General features: G+C 38.6%; 3 protein-coding genes across 7 annotated transcripts; 2 read left to right on the plus strand and 1 right to left on the minus strand.

Moving 5' to 3' along the window:
- Positions 1–774: 774 nt before the first annotated feature.
- On the minus strand, positions 775–5,771 carry LOC112553475 (ubiquitin-conjugating enzyme E2 C-like). Its single transcript, XM_025220705.1, has 5 exons — positions 5,575–5,771; positions 4,274–4,301; positions 3,411–3,497; positions 1,488–1,692; positions 775–1,015 (listed from the first exon to the last, which is right to left on the minus strand). Exons 1-5 carry the CDS (start codon positions 5,667–5,669, stop codon positions 894–896), a joined length of 537 nt encoding a protein of 178 aa, XP_025076490.1. The 5' UTR covers positions 5,670–5,771; the 3' UTR covers positions 775–893.
- A 75-nt stretch (positions 5,772–5,846) lies between these two features.
- Positions 5,847–9,985, plus strand: LOC112553474. Of its 5 annotated transcripts, none has more exons than XM_025220699.1 (8): positions 5,847–5,937; positions 6,910–7,109; positions 7,324–7,456; positions 7,726–7,835; positions 8,205–8,468; positions 8,651–8,907; positions 9,157–9,319; positions 9,600–9,985. In XM_025220699.1, the coding sequence occupies exons 2-8, from the start codon at positions 6,914–6,916 to the stop codon at positions 9,749–9,751; spliced, it is 1,275 nt and encodes a 424-aa protein (XP_025076484.1). In that variant the 5' UTR covers positions 5,847–5,937; positions 6,910–6,913; the 3' UTR covers positions 9,752–9,985. The 5 variants fall into 5 exon arrangements, with proteins under 5 accessions (XP_025076484.1, XP_025076489.1, XP_025076485.1 ...); XM_025220704.1 differs by having other exon boundaries at positions 8,235–8,468; XM_025220700.1 differs by having other exon boundaries at positions 5,872–5,928.
- A 5,347-nt stretch (positions 9,986–15,332) lies between these two features.
- LOC112553300 (phospholipase A2-like) lies at positions 15,333–18,597 on the plus strand. The gene is made up of 5 exons (XM_025220413.1): positions 15,333–15,587; positions 15,894–16,059; positions 17,298–17,466; positions 17,733–17,873; positions 18,185–18,597. The coding sequence occupies exons 2-5, from the start codon at positions 16,050–16,052 to the stop codon at positions 18,234–18,236; spliced, it is 372 nt and encodes a 123-aa protein (XP_025076198.1). The 5' UTR covers positions 15,333–15,587; positions 15,894–16,049; the 3' UTR covers positions 18,237–18,597.
- Positions 18,598–18,635: the final 38 nt, after the last annotated feature.

Raw genomic sequence — 18,635 nt, forward strand, 5'->3', positions numbered from 1 at the left:
GATGTCATCATCAATGGTTCGTTTCGGGTCCTTAATCTACGGCGCCAACCTCTCCAAGAAAATTGAGTCTTTGTAGATATTTCAAACGAAAACCTTTACAGTTTGTGCAACAATGTCCACATGATAGACATGCCGGCAAATCAGCGACACTCCAGATACACAATCACACACACTGAGACCATGGACATGTATTGACCTAATCCTAAACCCCCAACCTGGAGGGCCAAGGTGCAACATTTTAGCCTGGCCTCTCCCCTGACAGACCTGTTCGGCTTGGTCACACCTGCCAGGAGCACAAGACTCCTGACCACATAGCTCTGTGGATCGACAAGGCACGCAAGCCACCACAAGGCAAGTTGCACCAACTGGTGGTGGGCAACACATTGGCCAAGGGCCTCAGTTTTCTTCCATAAAATATTCTGTTCATCAAGTCAATCCTGTTTATAATACATGTTCACCTTGGCTGACTTTCGGCATACAAGTTTTTGAATTTTAATGTTACATTTCTTTTAATTTTTGTGATCAAATCAGGGAATATTAAACACGCCGCTATCACTCTTAGATACCTGCTGTGATGTTGCACTATGTAAGCTTTAATCATCATTTATCCGTTCCTCTAACCAATGGTAAAACAATTCTCTCCCCAATGCTCCTCTTTCTTATTTGCTCTCAACTCACAACACATGCACTCACAGCACATTTTTTCATGCACAAAAATCTTAATCATGATTTCTTTCTCTCACACAAACATCGCAAAGCAAACAAAAAGAAAAATAAAATATGAACAATTTATTAGGTCTAAACAGAAAACACCAGGAATGTCTCTGGACTTTTTCAATGATGAGCAATGACTGGTCCTTTCACTAAAAGAGAACACATCAGCCTCGTTGTTCTCATGACGACTGCTTGCTGCGAACATCCTTCTCGTACTTTTCTAATAGCTCTTTTCTATATTGTTCTTGGTTAGACCACAAATCTGCTGCATATGTGTTAAGAGGACTGTCGTTGTTGGGCTCTGCAACAGTTTTTAAAAATGTTATTCGAGGTGTAAAGAAATCTCATTTGGCATCAAAACTGTCAAGAAGGATAAGGATTAAAAAAAGCCTGAAAGCAAATGTTTCTCTGCTCAGGTGGGGCAGTTCCCTCCTGCAAGATCAATAGTGTGAAAAATTATACTAACTGTAGGTTTAGGCCCCATTTGATTCCACACTGTTAAAGCTTCAATGCAGAATGAAGCAATTATTTTATTTTTTATTATCATCCCCATCATTATCAGAAAATGGCCTTTTCATGTTAGTCTTCAAAATAAGATTGCCTGCATCTTTCCTTGGACCGGTTCGGACATGTTTGGACATGGTTCGGGGAAGTTTCATAGATGCTTGTGTAACCTGCTCATTCCAGCCTCCCTATACATTGATAGAACTTATAATTTGTGTAGTTCACCCTGCTACAACCGAGTTAAGATAGTAAGGCACTATAGTGCGTACCTCCTAGAAGACTCTGTATAGACAGAAGAACTGTGCGAACTTCATACAGAGCAGACCATTTATCTTTCAAAATGTCCAGGCAAATGTTGCCATGATGATCCACATTGGGATGAAAACACGGTGTGGTAAACTTCACTGTAGGGGCCTCATAAGGATAACCACTGGGAAAGTCCATTGTCAGCTTGTAGGCAAGACCCTCATAAACCTGGAAATAAAAAATGTATCCAACTTTGGTGTGACAGGTCTGAGTCTTTAATGATATTTACTAAATGAATTTTTAAAACTTAACAGTTTTATAAAATAAACTGAATCATCACAAATGAAGAGGCACTTTCTGAAATCTCAACTGAATATAAGAGCAGTGCTTTGGAGTGTCTGACCATCATTTTGCATTTAGTTTTATATGTAATCCATTAGGCTGCAAAGAAAGCTGAACAAATGCATATAATAATACTAATAATAATAAAAGTAAATTTATAGAGAACTTTACTCCATCAAAAGCTAGATCCAAAAGCTTTACAAAAAAAAAAAAAAAAAAAGTAAAATAATAATAATAATGATCTCAAAGGGTTCAAATGTTGCATAAATGAATGCCTTCGACATAAATGAAGTCACTACAGCTCTGTATCACAACCAAAATATCCATTTCTAGCCGTCTTTGATTGTCTTTCGACCAGCAGTTATGGTTTGTAGTTGTGGTTGGTATCAGTGGTAATAGTAGTGGTGATGGCAGCAATAACACACACACATATATGTTTCTGGCACACAACTCGCAGAGGAAGCATCAACACAGTGGCAGTGAAGAAAATGAAAGAAGCAAGAGGCAGGGTTGTAGAAGAGAGATTACAGAATAAATTCGATGCTTGTCAACTCATGCAGATCCAGAATCTAAAGCAGCGGGAGGGGATAGAAGTGTATAGGAAAATATTGCAAGGAAACATCTATGGAAAGTGTTGAACTATAGGGAAGTGAAGAATGAATCCAGCAAATGAACTGGAGGTGAAATGATGCAGATATAGTGTTTTAGACAACAAGGGGGCACAGACTCAGAAAAAACAGAATTAGCAACGGTGCACCAGCCTACCAAACAAATTGCTATCTAAAGAAAAGGGTCAGTTCATGACATTACTTTCTATGTTAAACGGATGTTTCTTTTTTGGCACTTTGACCAAAACAATTGCATATATTACAAGAACAATGGAAAATCAAAGAAATCGCACAAGTATTATTTCAGCTCAGCGCTTCCATTTTTTCTTCACAGACTTTGTGTCTGTCTTGTGTTCTTACTATTTTGTATGTTTATGCACACATTATTGTAAGAGGGGAAGATTTTCTTTTCAAAATAGTAATTATTGTGATTTTTCTTACTATGCTCATATGGTTTTGCTGGTCTGTAAGCAACAAATTTTGTTATTATATTTTTATATTACTTTGGTTTGGCCTTTAGCAGAGCACTTTGAGTCTGCTACTTTAGTGGGGACTGGCCCTATTAAAAACCGTCTTTATTATTATTTTTCTCTAATTATATAATTGTTGCCCTGAAGCTTTAAAGTGTGTTGATGAGAATTAAGAAGCAAAAAGAGCCAAATTAAAAAAATGAAATAATGGTCTTTTGAGTTTTAAGCATAATATATTTAGCGAGACAAAAACAAGAATGTCAGTGTTTATATATGTATTGCAAAGACTCAGAAAGCTACAAGACGGTTTATTACCATTATTTCTCCATCACCTACAGTCTTGATCCTTTCTTTAATTCCCAAAATGTTCACATATATTCAAAAGCTGGATATAATTCTGTACCTCATGGAATGCCTTAGGTTTCCACACTGACAGTTATAATAATTATTGTATTATAGAGATCTTGAGAATCTTGTCTAAAATGTACCTGTCGAGACAAAAGAAACCGGATTTCTATAGACTTACAGTTCCTTTGCCTCCTTCAATTGTGCCAATCCACTTAAACAAGTTGTCTCCATCTGGAAAAGCTGATACACCTGGATCTGCCGACAGCTGCAAAGACAGTGAAGGAACATTAAAAGTAAAACCATATATCCACCTATTCTGTTTCGCTTTTAGCAGAGCATCTTTCAGACAATGGCTTCTCAACAAATAGAAAACTCTTTGGTAAGCTGAATACGTCTGCACATGTTTCTCAGCCTTCTTATGACTATCTCCTCAGGATTATGAGGATCATTATTAAAGCATGGTTAGTAAATCAACATGAAACAAAGTGATCTTTAAACTTGCCCCTGACTAACAGCTTGCAAGGACATGACATAAAATCACTGCTGCACAAAGTCTAAGAAGATAGCATCTTTTTAACACAATGCTGTAGTTATAAGGTGTAGGTGAGTCATTGCCTCTGGACAAGCAACTTATTGACATACTTATGAACCACTTTCCAGATCCTATGTTTATGTTTTGTTACCTTCAAGCATAACTTGCCACCACTTTGTAATTATGGCTCAAACAGTAAACATAAGGGGTCTGGATACTGCTTCATAAGCAATGGAGATAAAATGCCTGTCTGTGATTGTCACTTTATTGCCCGGGGACAACCACTGTTTCTTCATACCAACAACCCCTAAATGCTTACAGTCCACATTCAGCTAAATCCTAAGTATTTTGCCAAACAGGAATCATCAAAATTCAGACAGTTTTGCTCTGGGTTTCTTTCAAGTAATGACAACAAATAGAAATAAAACTGGTTTTAATAATAGAAAACATTTACAATTACAAAGAGCATGGTATATTTACTTAACATAAGCACTAACAGCAATACTAACCATTAAACTGCGAAGTTCTTGCTGTAATCTGAAACAGGTAATAAGAACAATGATATGACACATAATTATGTCTGGTATTTTCATGATTGTGTCATTTTTAGTAGTAGTGCTAGTATAGTTTAGTCCTTGTTACTCCTTGAGGAGCATAGAATACAATAGAAAAGAACTCATTGTTTCTGGATTTACATATCCTTATCCAAAAAAAATTTAAGAACACTTGTCCCTCTATCTTCATTCCATTTTCCAAAATAGCTTTGTATTTCCTTGTACTGCCTTTATAACTTAGTACAGTCATTTCTTATATTTACATATCTTGCATAGTCCTTACTAGATTTAATGTGCAATATTTCTTATATAACAAAAGTTTCTATTTCATGTGATTAAACTTTGATTTAGAGCATGTCTAATTCATTCAAATTGGTTCAATACTTCCCTTTTGGTTCTCTAATCTTATCTTTGGAATATATTTCTCTATGCCTGTCAGTAATACTCATTTATTCTGCCCCCATTTGTCCTGTGTTCATCCTATTCCTGGGCCTAGGATGATTTGACCTTTTAGTGTTGGGATGAAACGGTCTTACCTAGGATTAAATGAACATAGCTGGGACGATCTGACTCAGGCTATGGGACAATATTGTCGCGTAGCGCGATCGGGCGTCGCGGGAGTTGCTCTCTGACAGGCACACTCGCAATCACACAGACTTTCACGCGCCGACGGGAGCGACGAAGCCAATCACTCCTCAGTCGCGTTACGCGACAAATATAACTAGGGAAAAATGACATGTGACCTGCCACCTATCCACATTGAATCTTTAAATATGCACTGAAAACACAACTCTTCCTTGAGCATTACTCCTAACAACAATCCACACAATGCTATTCCTTTTTCAACCCCTTTTCTGATTATTGCTGCTTCCCTACTTCTCCTTCTGAATCATGACACTCTTAGTTCTTGTTACCAGATTCCTCAGTATTTTCTCAGTGTCTTTTATTATTAGTAGTACTGTTTTTCATCTTTCCATTTCTTCATATGTTGTCCATGTCTCATTTTTATCTCATGTGCTAAGAGCATATGCTCCGGACAAGCGTGAGCTTTACACATCGTGCATTTATTATTATTCCAGATATTTCAATTGATTGAGGCTCTTAATAAAGAAAATTTTATTTATGATAATGTTAATGTGACTCATTCTGCGAAAATCATTTAAAAAACTAGTCATTAAGCGTATCAACAAACGATTCGTTCAACTTCTTAACGAATTGCTGTATGGTCGGCGACAAGAAATCTTAAATAAAGTTACCTTTTTGTTACTGAATGGTTGTCTTTAGAAGCTGCAGTTTTTGTCCCCTTTTGCCTCTGTGGAGCATTCTGCGGGCCAGTTCGATGAGAACTCATGTTAAGGTTGTTTGTGATTTAAAACTTTGGATAAACCTTATCCACTCTTTCGACGCCCCGAATGATTTTTCGAAGAGTTTGTCGTGTACTGGTTTAGCCAATGAAATAATTCTCTAAAAGCCAGCGACCAATCAAAATATTTGTTACAAATATTTCGTCAAGGGGAAGCTAATCTTACCGCCTTATAATTAGATATCAAGAATTATCTCTCTTGTTTCAAGAGCTGTGTTTTCAAGCTGAGTTTCGAAGTTTCCCAAGCGTAAGAATAGTTAAGTACGGAATATTTATGCTTAGTTATGCATGTAACCAAGAGCACTTTACATAGATCGAGGAAGTATTACATTGCACGATCCAGATAATGTGAACTTTGCAGCTGCAAAAGCAGATATCAACCCTACCTCACCAATACGCCTTTGATAAGTCTTTCGTCAATAATATTCTTTATCAACACCTTATCTCCCACTGTGCTATTTAGAGGACAGTCATATAAAGGCTTTTATAACCAAGTAACTACTTGATCCCGGCCGCTTTCAAAGGAGACTCTGAGCTGTCTGTCATAGTACTTCCGCGGAGTTTGCTGTTGCCATATAGCATGTGGGCAACAGGTTGTGTTTTGGCTTTAAAGGCAGGTTCTGATGTTCGCTACATGCATGTGACGGCAAGTTTAAACGTGTTGTACTTGTTTGGGGATACTTAGGGACTGATGAAATGTAAATAAACTATCCACATATCCGTTTTGCAAAATTTGCGAAAGGCACTATATAAATCCTCATTATTATAATTAAAGGAGCTCTCTAAACAGTCACTTACTGTAGTCTAGCCATAGCTTTCTTTGAACTTTTTCCCCATGATTTTGTGTAAGTTAGGGAAGAGATTCTGCTGGTGTTGTGAACGCAATATTTTCTGTGAGATGCTGTCTTTGATAAACAAAGTTTTTTTCTGACTTGTGTTGGTGAGGGTCCTAAGGACATTATAGGCCTTTTTGTTGTTACCACACCACATTAGGTTGTCCCAGTGAAGGAGACAATATAGGGCCACGTGATTACTATAACTAGCCCCCTCCCAATTGCTTCACCATTTCTGTCATAGAAAACCAGCCTTTTATTCTATAGCAAAAGTGTTCTTTGTTTTAAGAAAAGTTTTTAAGTTTTACTTCAGTTAGTTAAGTTACATAGCAGAATGTGTTGCTAGTTTTTAAAAATATTTTTTCATGACATAAACAAATTTTATTAATTTAAAGGAAGATGTACCATATCCTTGAGGTTATTGAAGATGGTAAAAAGAGAACAACAATTGTTCCCGATGAATGGCTAATAACAACGGGCAGCAACAAGTGCTTCTGGCCCAACTGCAATGCAGATTTATCCTGGGTAAAACACAGGAGGAAACCAGGTCCTAATTGGAGGGTGTTTAACTACAAAAGGATTGTTAAAAGTACATGTAAGTTCTTTTTTGTCGGTGTGTGTGTTTATTCTGTGTGTGTCTGTGTGAATGTGCTTGTGTGTGAGAGAGACAGACACATTTTTCAGCTCTATTCATGGAGTACAGTTTGAAGCCATTCATGGTTTCATCATTACTACTTGATTTTAATTCATTTTATGAATAATAAATGTGGTGATTGTTCTTTATGCATTATTTTCTGATATTTTGACAGCTTCATACGAGAAAAGCCTGGATTTGCTCATGAAGGCAGCTTACAGCAGTGAACTGAGAAGCAACTGCCTGGCTGATGCTGCCGCTGAGTGCAGTGCAAGACAGAAACAAAGATCACGACCAAGAAAGATATGGTTAGTCTGGCTATCTATAATTACCCAGTGTCGCCTGGGGATACTTGTCCCTGAAAACTTTCAGCTTATTATCAATTTGCAACCTGCCACTTCATTTGAGTCAAGTTTATTGGGTAATTGATTTACTTGGCCTCACTGTAACAAATTAACACATACTCGTACATGAACCAGCCATTACCAGTGACCTTCCCATTATGCATTTATAGCATGCACACCATTTCTGTGATCAGAAGCAAAGATGCACAAAATTTATTTTCCATGTGTTTTAGGAGCCCTAGCTGTGTTAGTGCTGATGACCTGTCACACACCTTTGACTTAGATGTTGAAACATCTCCAGAAGTAATTCTTGGAACTCATTTGTCATCTGCTGCTTTAAACAGTAAGTTTCTAGCTACTAGCTTTAGAGAACTGGCTCACAGGATTCAAGTCTGTGAGGTATGTGTATTCTATGACAGTTAGTTTGCTTTCATTGTGTTTCTCTTCATAGATGTATAAATGTGGATGTTTAAATCCCATGGTCTTAGAAAATACTGTTTAGAATTGACTGAATTTTATTAGGTAGTTTGATGGCTGTACAAATCTGTATTAAACATTTCTAATCACATTATTATCTATTCTTGCCAGTCTGTAAATGGTGTGCAAAACCAGTAAAAATAGTAACCTCCCACATGTAATAATACATTATTTTCATTAAAGATACATATATATGTTGTCTTTTTTTAATATCAACTTATTTTAAATGCTTTAGTAAGACCAAAGCTAAGTTCATCTTCCCCAGTGCACCATCATCTACCTCAGAGAATTCCAGCACCTAATTCTTCAAGAGCAAGATCAAGATCACCAGTCTGCAGGAGCTTGCCTTCAGCTAGCCATGCACCACCAAGACCTTTAGTAGTTTGTCGGTCACGATCTCAGTCCCCCATTGACAGACAATGTTTACATGCTTTCACATCAGCACCACCATCAGTGCCAGCTTCCTGGTTATCAACACCATCAGCCACTGTGACTGACTGTAAGGTTCTACTAAATGTTATTTTGTCATTTTTCCCAGATCAATTACTTAAAACCTTGTAAAGAAGTTATTTGGTTTTCTTTGCTACTTAAGACAGGCAGCTTATCATGTAAGACTTTGTACCTACAATTTATATATTGTCTTAAATGTATCATCATTAAGGAATTTTTCTTGTTTTTCAGTGCCATCTGGATTATGTATAGAGCAAGTAGCTCCTTTCTTTGAAAGGATGTTCACAAAAATGGAAGAGTTCATGTCAGAGCTGAAGATCCTACAGGAAAAGGTTGACCACCTCGAAGCCAGATTAGGGCAAGCCTATATTGGTTCCAAACCTCTAGTTCCAGCCCTGCCTGAGGGCTTCATTCTTCCACTGCAAGAAGTTGTGCAGCTAGAGCAGATGAACAGTGACCTGGCTGATACTGAGATCAAGCATAGGATGGTTAGTAAATCATTCTTAAATTGGAAAGATGTGCTTGATCCCCAACAGTGAAGTTGGATGCTGAATTTTATAAAAATGCGATGACAGCTTTTGAATATTTCCTTGTGCTGTTAATCCTTGTCATGCAATAGTCTTTGTTCTTCTCTATTACTCTTTTTGAGTTTCTGAAGGTTCACAGAAGCACAATATTTGTATGAGAGCCGTTCATATTAAAGACTGTGTTGCTGATTGAAACATTGCTGGTTTCAGGTTTTGTACCTATTCAACTTTGGAGGCCGCTCGCCGAAGGATGCACTATACAGGATGCTCAAAGAACTGCTGGAACCACAGTTGTCAATACTGTACAGCATGGAGGGCAAAAAGGGAAAACTGAAGTTCAACAGTCTGAAGAATTTCAAAATGACAGTTTATGGTAAATATCACATCACTTAATACTATGTAGAAATTTGGGAGGTTTCCCCTGTCTTTAAGGAGATTGTTCAGACTGTTGGCAAATTTGTCGAGAGCACTTAATTAGAAAGGCAATAACCAAATGATCAGAACCAAAATAACCATTACAGAAACATACTCGTAATTTTTTTTAAGTATTACAGACTTGATACAACTGGATACAAAGGTGATAAATTTGAGATCATTTGATAGTTAACACTAAAATCCTTTAATCTTATTTCGATTAACTCTTTTCTTTCCAGAAGCAATAATGCTGAAATTCAAAGAAGCGACTGTGGCTGCACTTGATAAATACACTGGAGAATGGCTTTCCATGTCATGTGACCGTGGTGGGGGCCGAAAAAAGAGAGAAGAAGAGAAGAAAAAGCTACAGCAGCAGGAACAATGTTGCTGATGTGTTGCTGCTGGATGGTGGGGAAGGCTTTGATACTGAAGTGAAATCAATAGCATCATTCTCATTTTCTGTTGTGATGGTGGAGATGTAGGAGAGCAAGAAACATGTGGGAGATGGTTAAGATAAGAGTGAAAGAAGTGTGCAAGTATTGTATTTTGTGTGTGAAGAATGAGCAATTACATTTATGACAATGATGACAGATCATTGAACTGCAATAAAAGTTTTTACACAATATGCTACAGCTGTTTGACACAACTAAATGCATGAAGTCTATCTACCTGTCTGAAAAGAGCAAAAAAATTATTACATGCTCTATTTGCCTAGGATTTCCTATCAGATTCATATTCTTTGTGAACGTTATTAAATGCTTGAGACAAGATTAAAATGCAAATGATGCCCTAGCTTGGGCATGGGCAAGCCTTTCATTAGGGCTAGTGGGAAAAAATGGATATAGCCAATCTTCAGTCAACCTTTCAGCATCTTCACACCCAGTAATGGGAGAAAATGGGATACCAGTATAATAGCCTCACTGTGTGTTTGGTTGAGAACTATACTATGACCATGGAGCATGACAGCTTAGGACGAAGGACAGAAATGTATTGCTTATTCCACTGATGTGCTGGTTGACAAATTTTTGTTATTCTTTAGAGGAAATGAGGGCTTCCCCTGCTCTTATTAAGCTTACCAGCTCTAGGGACCATCAAGCTTGTAAGCCTGGACATTCATCTTCTTTCATTTTAATTATAGACTTGTGTCTGGTAGTCTGAAGCTTGAAATGAAATATCTGATGGATGGGGAAGGTTTACCTGGGAGTGATGTGTTCTTTTGCTGGTCACTCCTCAATTCTTCATCTTCTGCACTTTGTGTTTGTCAAGGTGTCATCAGTATGCTGGTGCTTATAATTCTTGTATGGTAGACTGTTCATAATTTTTTTTATGAGCAGTGCATTGAGCTTGTACCCACATGCGGAAATGGGCTGTAGAAATTAATAATAATCATAAATGTGTGATTTATGTAGTGGATAATCACACTCACGAAAGAGCATGCTATCAGCACTTAAGACAAGTAGGAGAGGGACAGAATATGAAGGACAGAAGGAGAAACAACTACGCAGACGAATAGTTAAAGAAGACACAAAGAGGAACCGGGAAGCAAACAATGATGGATGGATAGTGTCATAAATCTGCTGAGGAAGATGAGCAGGCAGACTAGTCAGTTGAATGTTTCTCGCAATTATTGACAGCTATGTTAATTGGTGTCAGGCACAATTAACCCTCCCAGACTCCGAGACAGCAACTAACGACAAAGCAGCCAGCAGGTACCACATGCAGCAAAAGAGCAGCGAGCCCGAAATGAGATGTGAACCCAGACTGAACTGGTGACGGGCGCTAAACGTTGCGCCGAAGGATGGAAGGTGTGACAGAGGGGCGGCCTGGTGAGGTCATGGTGTAACCTAGGGACGTCGACGCAAAACCTGCTTAACAGCTGCGGCCACGGGACTTAATTCCTTCTTTCGTGTTTTTTTTTTTTTTATTTCATACTTTTCTTCCTTCCTTTGCTATAAATGATGAAATGTTGAATGTGGGAGGCTCATGTAAAATTAAAATTAGACAGCCACACCCGATCACGTTAACGAGGAATCGGGAAAACTTCCTTCCCATCCACCCTAATTAACTCTGTGATTCTTGCAGTTCACCCCGTGAATGTCTTGCATGAAACACAAAAATTAACCCCCTTCCCCTCGGATGAGTCGTATTTCTGACAAGGAAACGTAGGAGCACTGTAACAATGATAAAAGTATTTTTATTGTTCATGTCTATTCTGTGACAAGTTCAGCGCGCTTTGAAATAAAGAATGTGTTTAACATCATTTGTATAAGGACTGGGAGGTATGAAAAAAGTAAAGCCATCAGCTACTTTAAGTTGCACATACAGTTGACAGACTTAAAAGCATCAAGGTCGGCACTGGTGAGAATAAGAACGAGACATGGACAGCATATGAGGGACAGAAAAACAAACGGATAACGCTGATCTTACGTACTTCATAATATGCAGATTGACAGACAGCTGTCTTGTCTATCATAGTAGACAGACTGACAGACAGCTGTGACTTGTTAAGCAAGAGTGATGTCTGCATTGACAATGAATCCCAGATTCCTGACGGATAACAATGAAGGTGATTTGGTTTCGCCCACCTTGATGTGATTTGGTGGACAAACGAGTGAAGACTGATTTTTCTTCTTTTAATGACTTGTTCAGACCACGCTGTTAATAAAGAATAAACTTGGTGACATCTGTACTGCCGCTGATTGGCTGCTGGAGTCGGCGAAAATATACTTAAACACGACAACGAGGCGCTGGTGTCGTCAGAGGCACAACCTTCCCACCCAGGTACACCCAGGTACACCCAGGTAGGTGATTCTTGTTGTGATTGTAAAGAGAGGGCGACTGGACACTGCCTCCAGGTGATGTACTCATGTCAGTAAAATGTTTGAAGAATTTTTACAAAGAGATGCTCCTCGAAGTCGAAGCCTATAATCATTCATCTGTCTTCTTGCATGAGAGATGCGAGGACTAACATCGCCACGTATGTCGACAATTCATAGTATTACAGTTTAAATTACACACCTTCTTTCCTTTCTGTTCTCCATCCTTCCTCTGCTTCGTGAGTTGCCTCCCTGTACCCTGTTCCAAGCTCTACATTTTCCATGACAGCATCCAATAATGACGAAGACCTTTAACACTGACGGCGGTGAGCCCGAATACATTTTTTAAACAGTTTATGTAATTATTACTATATTTTTCTGATAGTATAATATAATCCAAGCTAAACTGCTGTAAACAATGTATTTTTCAGGTGGCAAATATTGGGTACTCCCTGAGAACGGCAAGTTGTTTTGAATCAATAATAAGAAAAGAATACATAGATAATTGTTTGGTTTTCATCTTAATTTACATATTAATGATCATATAAATTTTCAGAAAGATCAAATATCTTACAAGTCATAATATCTTTTAATTTTTTAGTTTTCCTGTAATTTTATGCTCCAATTTGAGAATGAATGAAATTCTGATTTTGAAAGGTCGGTACACGAACAGTCAAGTGCTACACACCTTACATCACTGTCTGGCACCCTTGTCTACACAATAAACTGCTTTGTTGTCTTTGTAAGACTTTCTGGTACTTAAAACATTTAGTACTTCACTTGATGCTTGGGATGGATTTGAAGCACATCGCCTTGCCGTGAAGCCTGTCACAGATGTAGTCGCAGTGGAAGGACTAAGCGCACGCGCAAGGACGAAAGAGCGTGAACGACGAAAGTTTTCAGAATGCGTGTATCTTTTTCAAAGAGTTTGAGGTTCACTAGACCTTCAAAGAACTCAAGACAGAGCCGGGAAAGGCCAAGAAAAGACGAGCATTTTTAGAGGACTATCATGGGCAAATTTAAAAGAATTAGAATATCTGCTGCTAAGTTTTGATCCGGAGGGCAAGAACAAAAACACGAAAACTGTGAGAGTTTTCACGAAAAAACGTAAATGACACCATCTGATATTGTGGAAAACTTACATACACGTTGAACACCTACTGCCATAAACTGAACACAACAGCTGCTTCTACATAGAAACAGTACGACCTCAAGCCACAGAGGAGAGAAGTTGACAGTGACAGTGGGTTTAATATCTTATCACGTTACCATACAATTTGTAGTAAAGATAATATGTCAAACAAGACCTCTGGTCCAGTTTTATACTCATTTTAAAAGAACTGTACAGCTAATCATTGCAAGACTCTGTAAGGTATGAACACAAGCGTTCTATGACTAAAATTTCAAAAAAGGACGTGTCGTGAAGAAAAAGGATATCGTTGTTAAGATAAGACTTTATTTGTCCCAGAGGGCAATTCTGGTGCTCAATTAAAATTAAAATTCATACACAACTGCATGCACAAAACTATTCATGTCTCATTCATAACCCATTCAAAAGTCGCACGGCAGAAACAATAAAAGACAGCCGCAGTCTGTTTGTCCTGCATGCAGGAGTCGGACATTTTATGTCGACAGAGCATGCCTGTCATCACGAAGGATGACAGACACCTTCAGAAGAACCCGCCTATTATACAGAGCCTGAAGAGAACTCTTAGCTGACCCAATGTAAACTAAAATTAAAATGTTTAATGTAAAGTCAGAAAAAGAGAGTGACTACGACCATTAACATTGGGATGCAGTATAGTGTTTGTCATGTAACCTAGCTTTATGAAAAAGGATTTAGGTAAAAAAAAATTTTAATGGAAGTGGGGAGAGATGTCACAGATGTAGTCGCAGTGGGAGGACTAAGCGCACGCGCAAGGACGAAAGAGCGTGAATGACGAAAGTTTTCGGAATGCGTGTATCGATGATGTAAAAAAGTCGTGACGAAGCCTGACACCTGCCCCCTACCCCGGCATCCACCATCCACACAAACCTTTACAATGACGTCACACTGATTGTATTGAAGCCACGGGAAAGTTTTAGTATCCATGGATTCAACTTGTTGACATCTTTGACACAAATATATTCAGGTTTTTCTACAGTTTGACATCCTAATAAGTTGTTTGATCTTTTGATGAAAGCACTTCATGAAATGTCAGATTTAATGAAACAACAAGAGTGTAGTCAGAAAACTTCCAAAACATATCACAGCTTACAAAGTTTGCATAACTGTCACCAATGGCTGTTGATAATAGGGCAGAATGTCCACATCATCCCAGGACAGAAAGCATGACTCTACTTCAGGACAGGAAACTAATATTTTACATCTTTAAAAAACTAAACAACTGTAGAATTTGTTGAAAACTTGCCCATTGTAGTAGCATTAAATATATGCTTAAGATGAGCGGTGTAGATGAAAGAAAGGTGATGCATCCTCAACTGTCTTGTATCGGTGTATCTTCTGACAGCAAGACTTGCCTCCTTCAACTGTCGTTACCATGTATTGTTTCATGGTAGATCTCAGCATGTGGATGTTATCCCCTGAAGCCCAACAGTTTTCTAGTTTAAAGAATTCTACATCTTCTTATACTAATATTAATCCAGTGTCAGTCAGTCGTTCCTTGACTGGTGCCTGTCGTTGGGGGATACATAGACAAGGACCCAACAATCCACCTGTTGTGGGCAATAATGAACAGGATGACCAGTCCAGTCTTTGACTTTTGAAAGCCTTGACGAAATTTCATATTAAAAATGTTTTTCTATCACACGTGGAAATTAAACGACAAAGTGGAAGAGTGTTTGACTACCAACATAATCTATTTCTATTGCCGGAGGCCGAAGTCCGCTTGAACTCTAAACTGCTTTTTGCTGTTGATTTCTCAGCAAATCGTAAACAAACCTCACTATATTCGACAGAAAAAACATTATCTGTTATTAATATGCAAGTGCTTGGAAAGCAGTAATAGAAATTATAGTGTGATAGGAAGTGCGAGAGTTTTAACAAAGTCACGTGAGTCACAGCAGCTTGGTCAGTATGGGGAACCTGTATTTATCTACATTAATATAAATATATTTACCTGTATTCTCGTGTTTGATTTCAGCTTTATTTCCAAGCTACCCGTGTGAACTTCTGTAAGCAATGGGTAGATCCCTCTGTCTGCTTGTTCTCATGGGGTGCGCTCTGCACCTGGTCGAGAGCAGGTCACGTGACGGTCGACAAGTCGCCGACGATTCAACAAACCTGCTTCCATGTAAAGGAGCTCTCGTGCAGTTCGTCGGACGAACACTTATCGACGATGTGAAGAACCTGTCGTTGAAGATCGAGAACGACGAAGCTGGGTCTTACTTGTGCATCGTGAAGATTAAGAGGTATTCCTTGGAGTTGCACTGTGTCCTGTCAGTTAGTCTTTCAGTCACGTGCTTTACTGTCAACATCGGCGTTCTGGACAGATGATGACCCAACCTCCACTCTTGACAGTTGTGAATGCTTCTACAGTTTCTAAAGTGAACTTTCACTTTTTACTTTTTTTTTTTTGGGCTATTTACTTTGAAAATGTGATAAGGAAACGCACATACATAATGTTACTGGTGACGATGACGATGACGATGACGATGACGACTATGACCTTAAACTGGTGTACTTGTTGTGAATATGCTGCTTTTCCATTCGATCAGTCATCTGGAAGAATCCTCTCAAAGCACGAGGGATGCGCAAGTCAGACCAACTGTTAGCTGCCCGAAGACGAATTCAACGATTTGCTTAGACAGTGTCGTGACTCAGCAGCCAGGGATCAAGGCCACGTGACACGTGACATCCAAAAGAAGAATATTATGTATCCAGGTATTCAGAACCTCTGGTGTTGGGCTACCTTGTATCTTTTGCTTGGTATCTGTAATTGTATGCGAAGACAAATATAGCGATGATGTCATGCCAGCGAGGTCAAGGGTTGCGTGAGGGAATTCTCCGCAATAACTAATGGTGCTGTCGTGAATAGATAAAGATCATCTGCATCTTTTGCAGCAGAAAGGGACTACAGCAAGAGTACAATGAAACGCAAAGAATAGAATGTGTTCACACAAAAATTTATTACAAATCAAATTTAAAAATGACAAATCTCGTTTCTCGTGACAAATAGAAAGCAGACCATTCACATATACATGGAGGATAGTTTTTGGCCCTTAGGTGGTCCTGGCGACCAGTGTGGGCTTTGATTTGTACAAATTGTAATGTATTACTAGTTTAATTTTAGTTTCTTTGTGATAAAAGTAGGCAATATTGATCTGTATTGTAATTTAAAGGATTTGCTTGTTTTTTGTTTGATGTGAAGTTAAGAATTGCTCAGACCTCCTAGGATTGGTACCCAATATACATCTGTCCGATTATAAGGACTTACGTAGAAATAAGCGGATGCTGATATAGTAGTACTGTACAACTTATACTTGCGATGAAAGTTGAGCACAACTAAGATCAGGTATGACAGAAAGACAACTGTGACAACAGCGATGGTGAGACTAACGAGTATACGGGACAGGAAGTGGAAGCTGCTTGTCCATCATTGTCCCTCACCTGCTGTCAAACGTGGACCTTGCACGACAAGAGAGGGAGACCGATTAAAGTCTTATAATCCACATACTAAATGAGACTGCTCCCAGTCTCGTACAGGGAACACAAAAGAAACGATTTCATACTCAGCGCTGAGGCCATGTTGGTGGGTCCCCAGGTTCTACCCCTCTACTCTCTACCCTCTTAGAGTCTAGACTCTACCCTCTACCCTCTACCCCCTCCCCCGATAGCATGTTCCCGCTGGTTGGCTCCTTTAGTGTGTAGGCTTGCTCATTGTCTGGCTGTAAGGGATGATGATGGATGATGATTGATGATGATGATGGATGATTAATGATTAATGATTGATGATGGATTGAGAGTACATACACATGCATACAAATGGCTAATGTTCTTAGTATCATAAGTCTTATAAATCAACTGGTTTGCGCTAGTACAACTCGTCAACACACAAATAGCTGATGCTGGTCTCGTAGTAGTAAAGTTCATGCAAGTACAAGTCAAATGATGTCACACAGGCACACTCTGGTGTGGTGATGGGGACAATGCCAATGGAGACACCACAAAGCTGGGGGAGTATCGTCAGACTGACTCCTGTTGCCGGGCACATGACCTGTGCACACCATACATTGCGAAATTCACAAATGATCCCGAGACTGGTCTTTATAACCCGGGTCTCTACACCAGGTCAGCGGCAGAACGATTTAACGATAATGAAAAAATTGGCACAGTTTGACTGATTAGCATTCATTATAATTTTATGCAGTTTAGAGTGAAAACCTACGTTAGTACATTATTATATTTTTATTTTTATTTTTCTAGCTCGCATCCTATACGAGTAATCAGTTACTACTACTGTTATTATTATTTCAGTTGTATGACTTTATCACACTCAAGAAGTAGTTTGGAAGTATTACAACTGTTCACTTCATGTGACATGTCATCTGTCTCAGGCTTCACTGTCGTTGTGACAACGAGTTTAGGGATTGTTTGAGACGATCAAGGGACCACCTCGCTGACACCATTGGAAACTTGTACTTCAATGTTTTTACTTCCATTTGTTTCGACCAGGTGTCACGATGTCCCGACAATGGGTTAGTCATTTCCCTGTCAGTCCCATCTTTTTTCTCTTTCCCACTAAATGTAGTCGTAGCGTGTAGATTGTAGAATGTAGCCTGGACTCGTGTGGCTGTTAAGGATGTAGTTATAACAAACTAAAATCTGACCCTAGGATGAAAAACACAAAACTGATGTCAAGTTTGTCAGGGGAGGTAAGAACAAAAGTCTAAGACACTTTACGCTTTCGAGTTTATCTCCCTTTTAATTACATCACTCTGTTAAATGGAGTTTTAAAGAATACGAAACAATTTTTCTTTAATTTTTTAAATGTATATATATTGCGCAGATTTTCTCCAGATTGCACGTCCTGGGAATGGGTCTCGTTAAAAGATTTCTGATAGTGTCATCTGATGCCAGCAACCAAGTAGAGCAACTGTCAAGTGCATCCTCACGTTTGTTCTTCTTGTATCAAAGTCGATGTAAAATAACCATGTGCATCGCCTTGGAGCAATAAAGAAATTTCTGAGCTGAATTTTTAGTATGCTAAGCATGTAGAGTGAAAGTTAATTATATCTGGTATGATTGTTAATGACTAGTTTTAAAACTCAGTGCCATGTGAGTGTGAACTGTCATATTACTGACATGAACATTTTTCACCCAGCCTCTGACATAAAATACACAAAATACTGCCCACATTTCTAGCTCTATGGGCAGTATTTTGTGTATTTAAACATTTCTTTGAATTTTCTTTCCAACCTTGACAGATCTCTTTCACATACATCATTAAATATAACGAC

The sequence above is a fragment of the Pomacea canaliculata genome, linkage group LG12, assembly GCF_003073045.1.
Source record: "Pomacea canaliculata isolate SZHN2017 linkage group LG12, ASM307304v1, whole genome shotgun sequence".
Taxonomy (NCBI): domain Eukaryota; kingdom Metazoa; phylum Mollusca; class Gastropoda; order Architaenioglossa; family Ampullariidae; genus Pomacea; species Pomacea canaliculata.

Excerpts from the sequence above, each read along its gene's own strand:
- LOC112553474 (XM_025220699.1), top strand. The coding sequence starts at position 6,914 with ATGTACCATATCCTTGAGGTTATTGAAGATGGTAAAAAGAGAACAACA. Across the intron at positions 7,110-7,323 it reads AAGGATTGTTAAAAGTACAT|CTTCATACGAGAAAAGCCTG; the intron begins GTAAGTTCTTTT and ends ATATTTTGACAG. Across the intron at positions 7,836-8,204 it reads GTCATCTGCTGCTTTAAACA|TAAGACCAAAGCTAAGTTCA; the intron begins GTAAGTTTCTAG and ends TAAATGCTTTAG.
- LOC112553300 (XM_025220413.1), top strand. Across the intron at positions 17,467-17,732 it reads AACCCGGGTCTCTACACCAG|GCTTCACTGTCGTTGTGACA; the intron begins GTCAGCGGCAGA and ends CATCTGTCTCAG. Across the intron at positions 17,874-18,184 it reads TCACGATGTCCCGACAATGG|ATTTTCTCCAGATTGCACGT; the intron begins GTTAGTCATTTC and ends TATATTGCGCAG.
- LOC112553475 (XM_025220705.1), bottom strand. The coding sequence starts at position 5,669 with ATGAGTTCTCATCGAACTGGCCCGCAGAATGCTCCACAGAGGCAAAAG. Across the intron at positions 4,302-5,574 it reads AACCATTCAGTAACAAAAAG|ATTACAGCAAGAACTTCGCA; the intron begins GTAACTTTATTT and ends TACCTGTTTCAG. Across the intron at positions 1,693-3,410 it reads TTGAAGGAGGCAAAGGAACT|GTTTATGAGGGTCTTGCCTA; the intron begins GTAAGTCTATAG and ends TTTTATTTCCAG.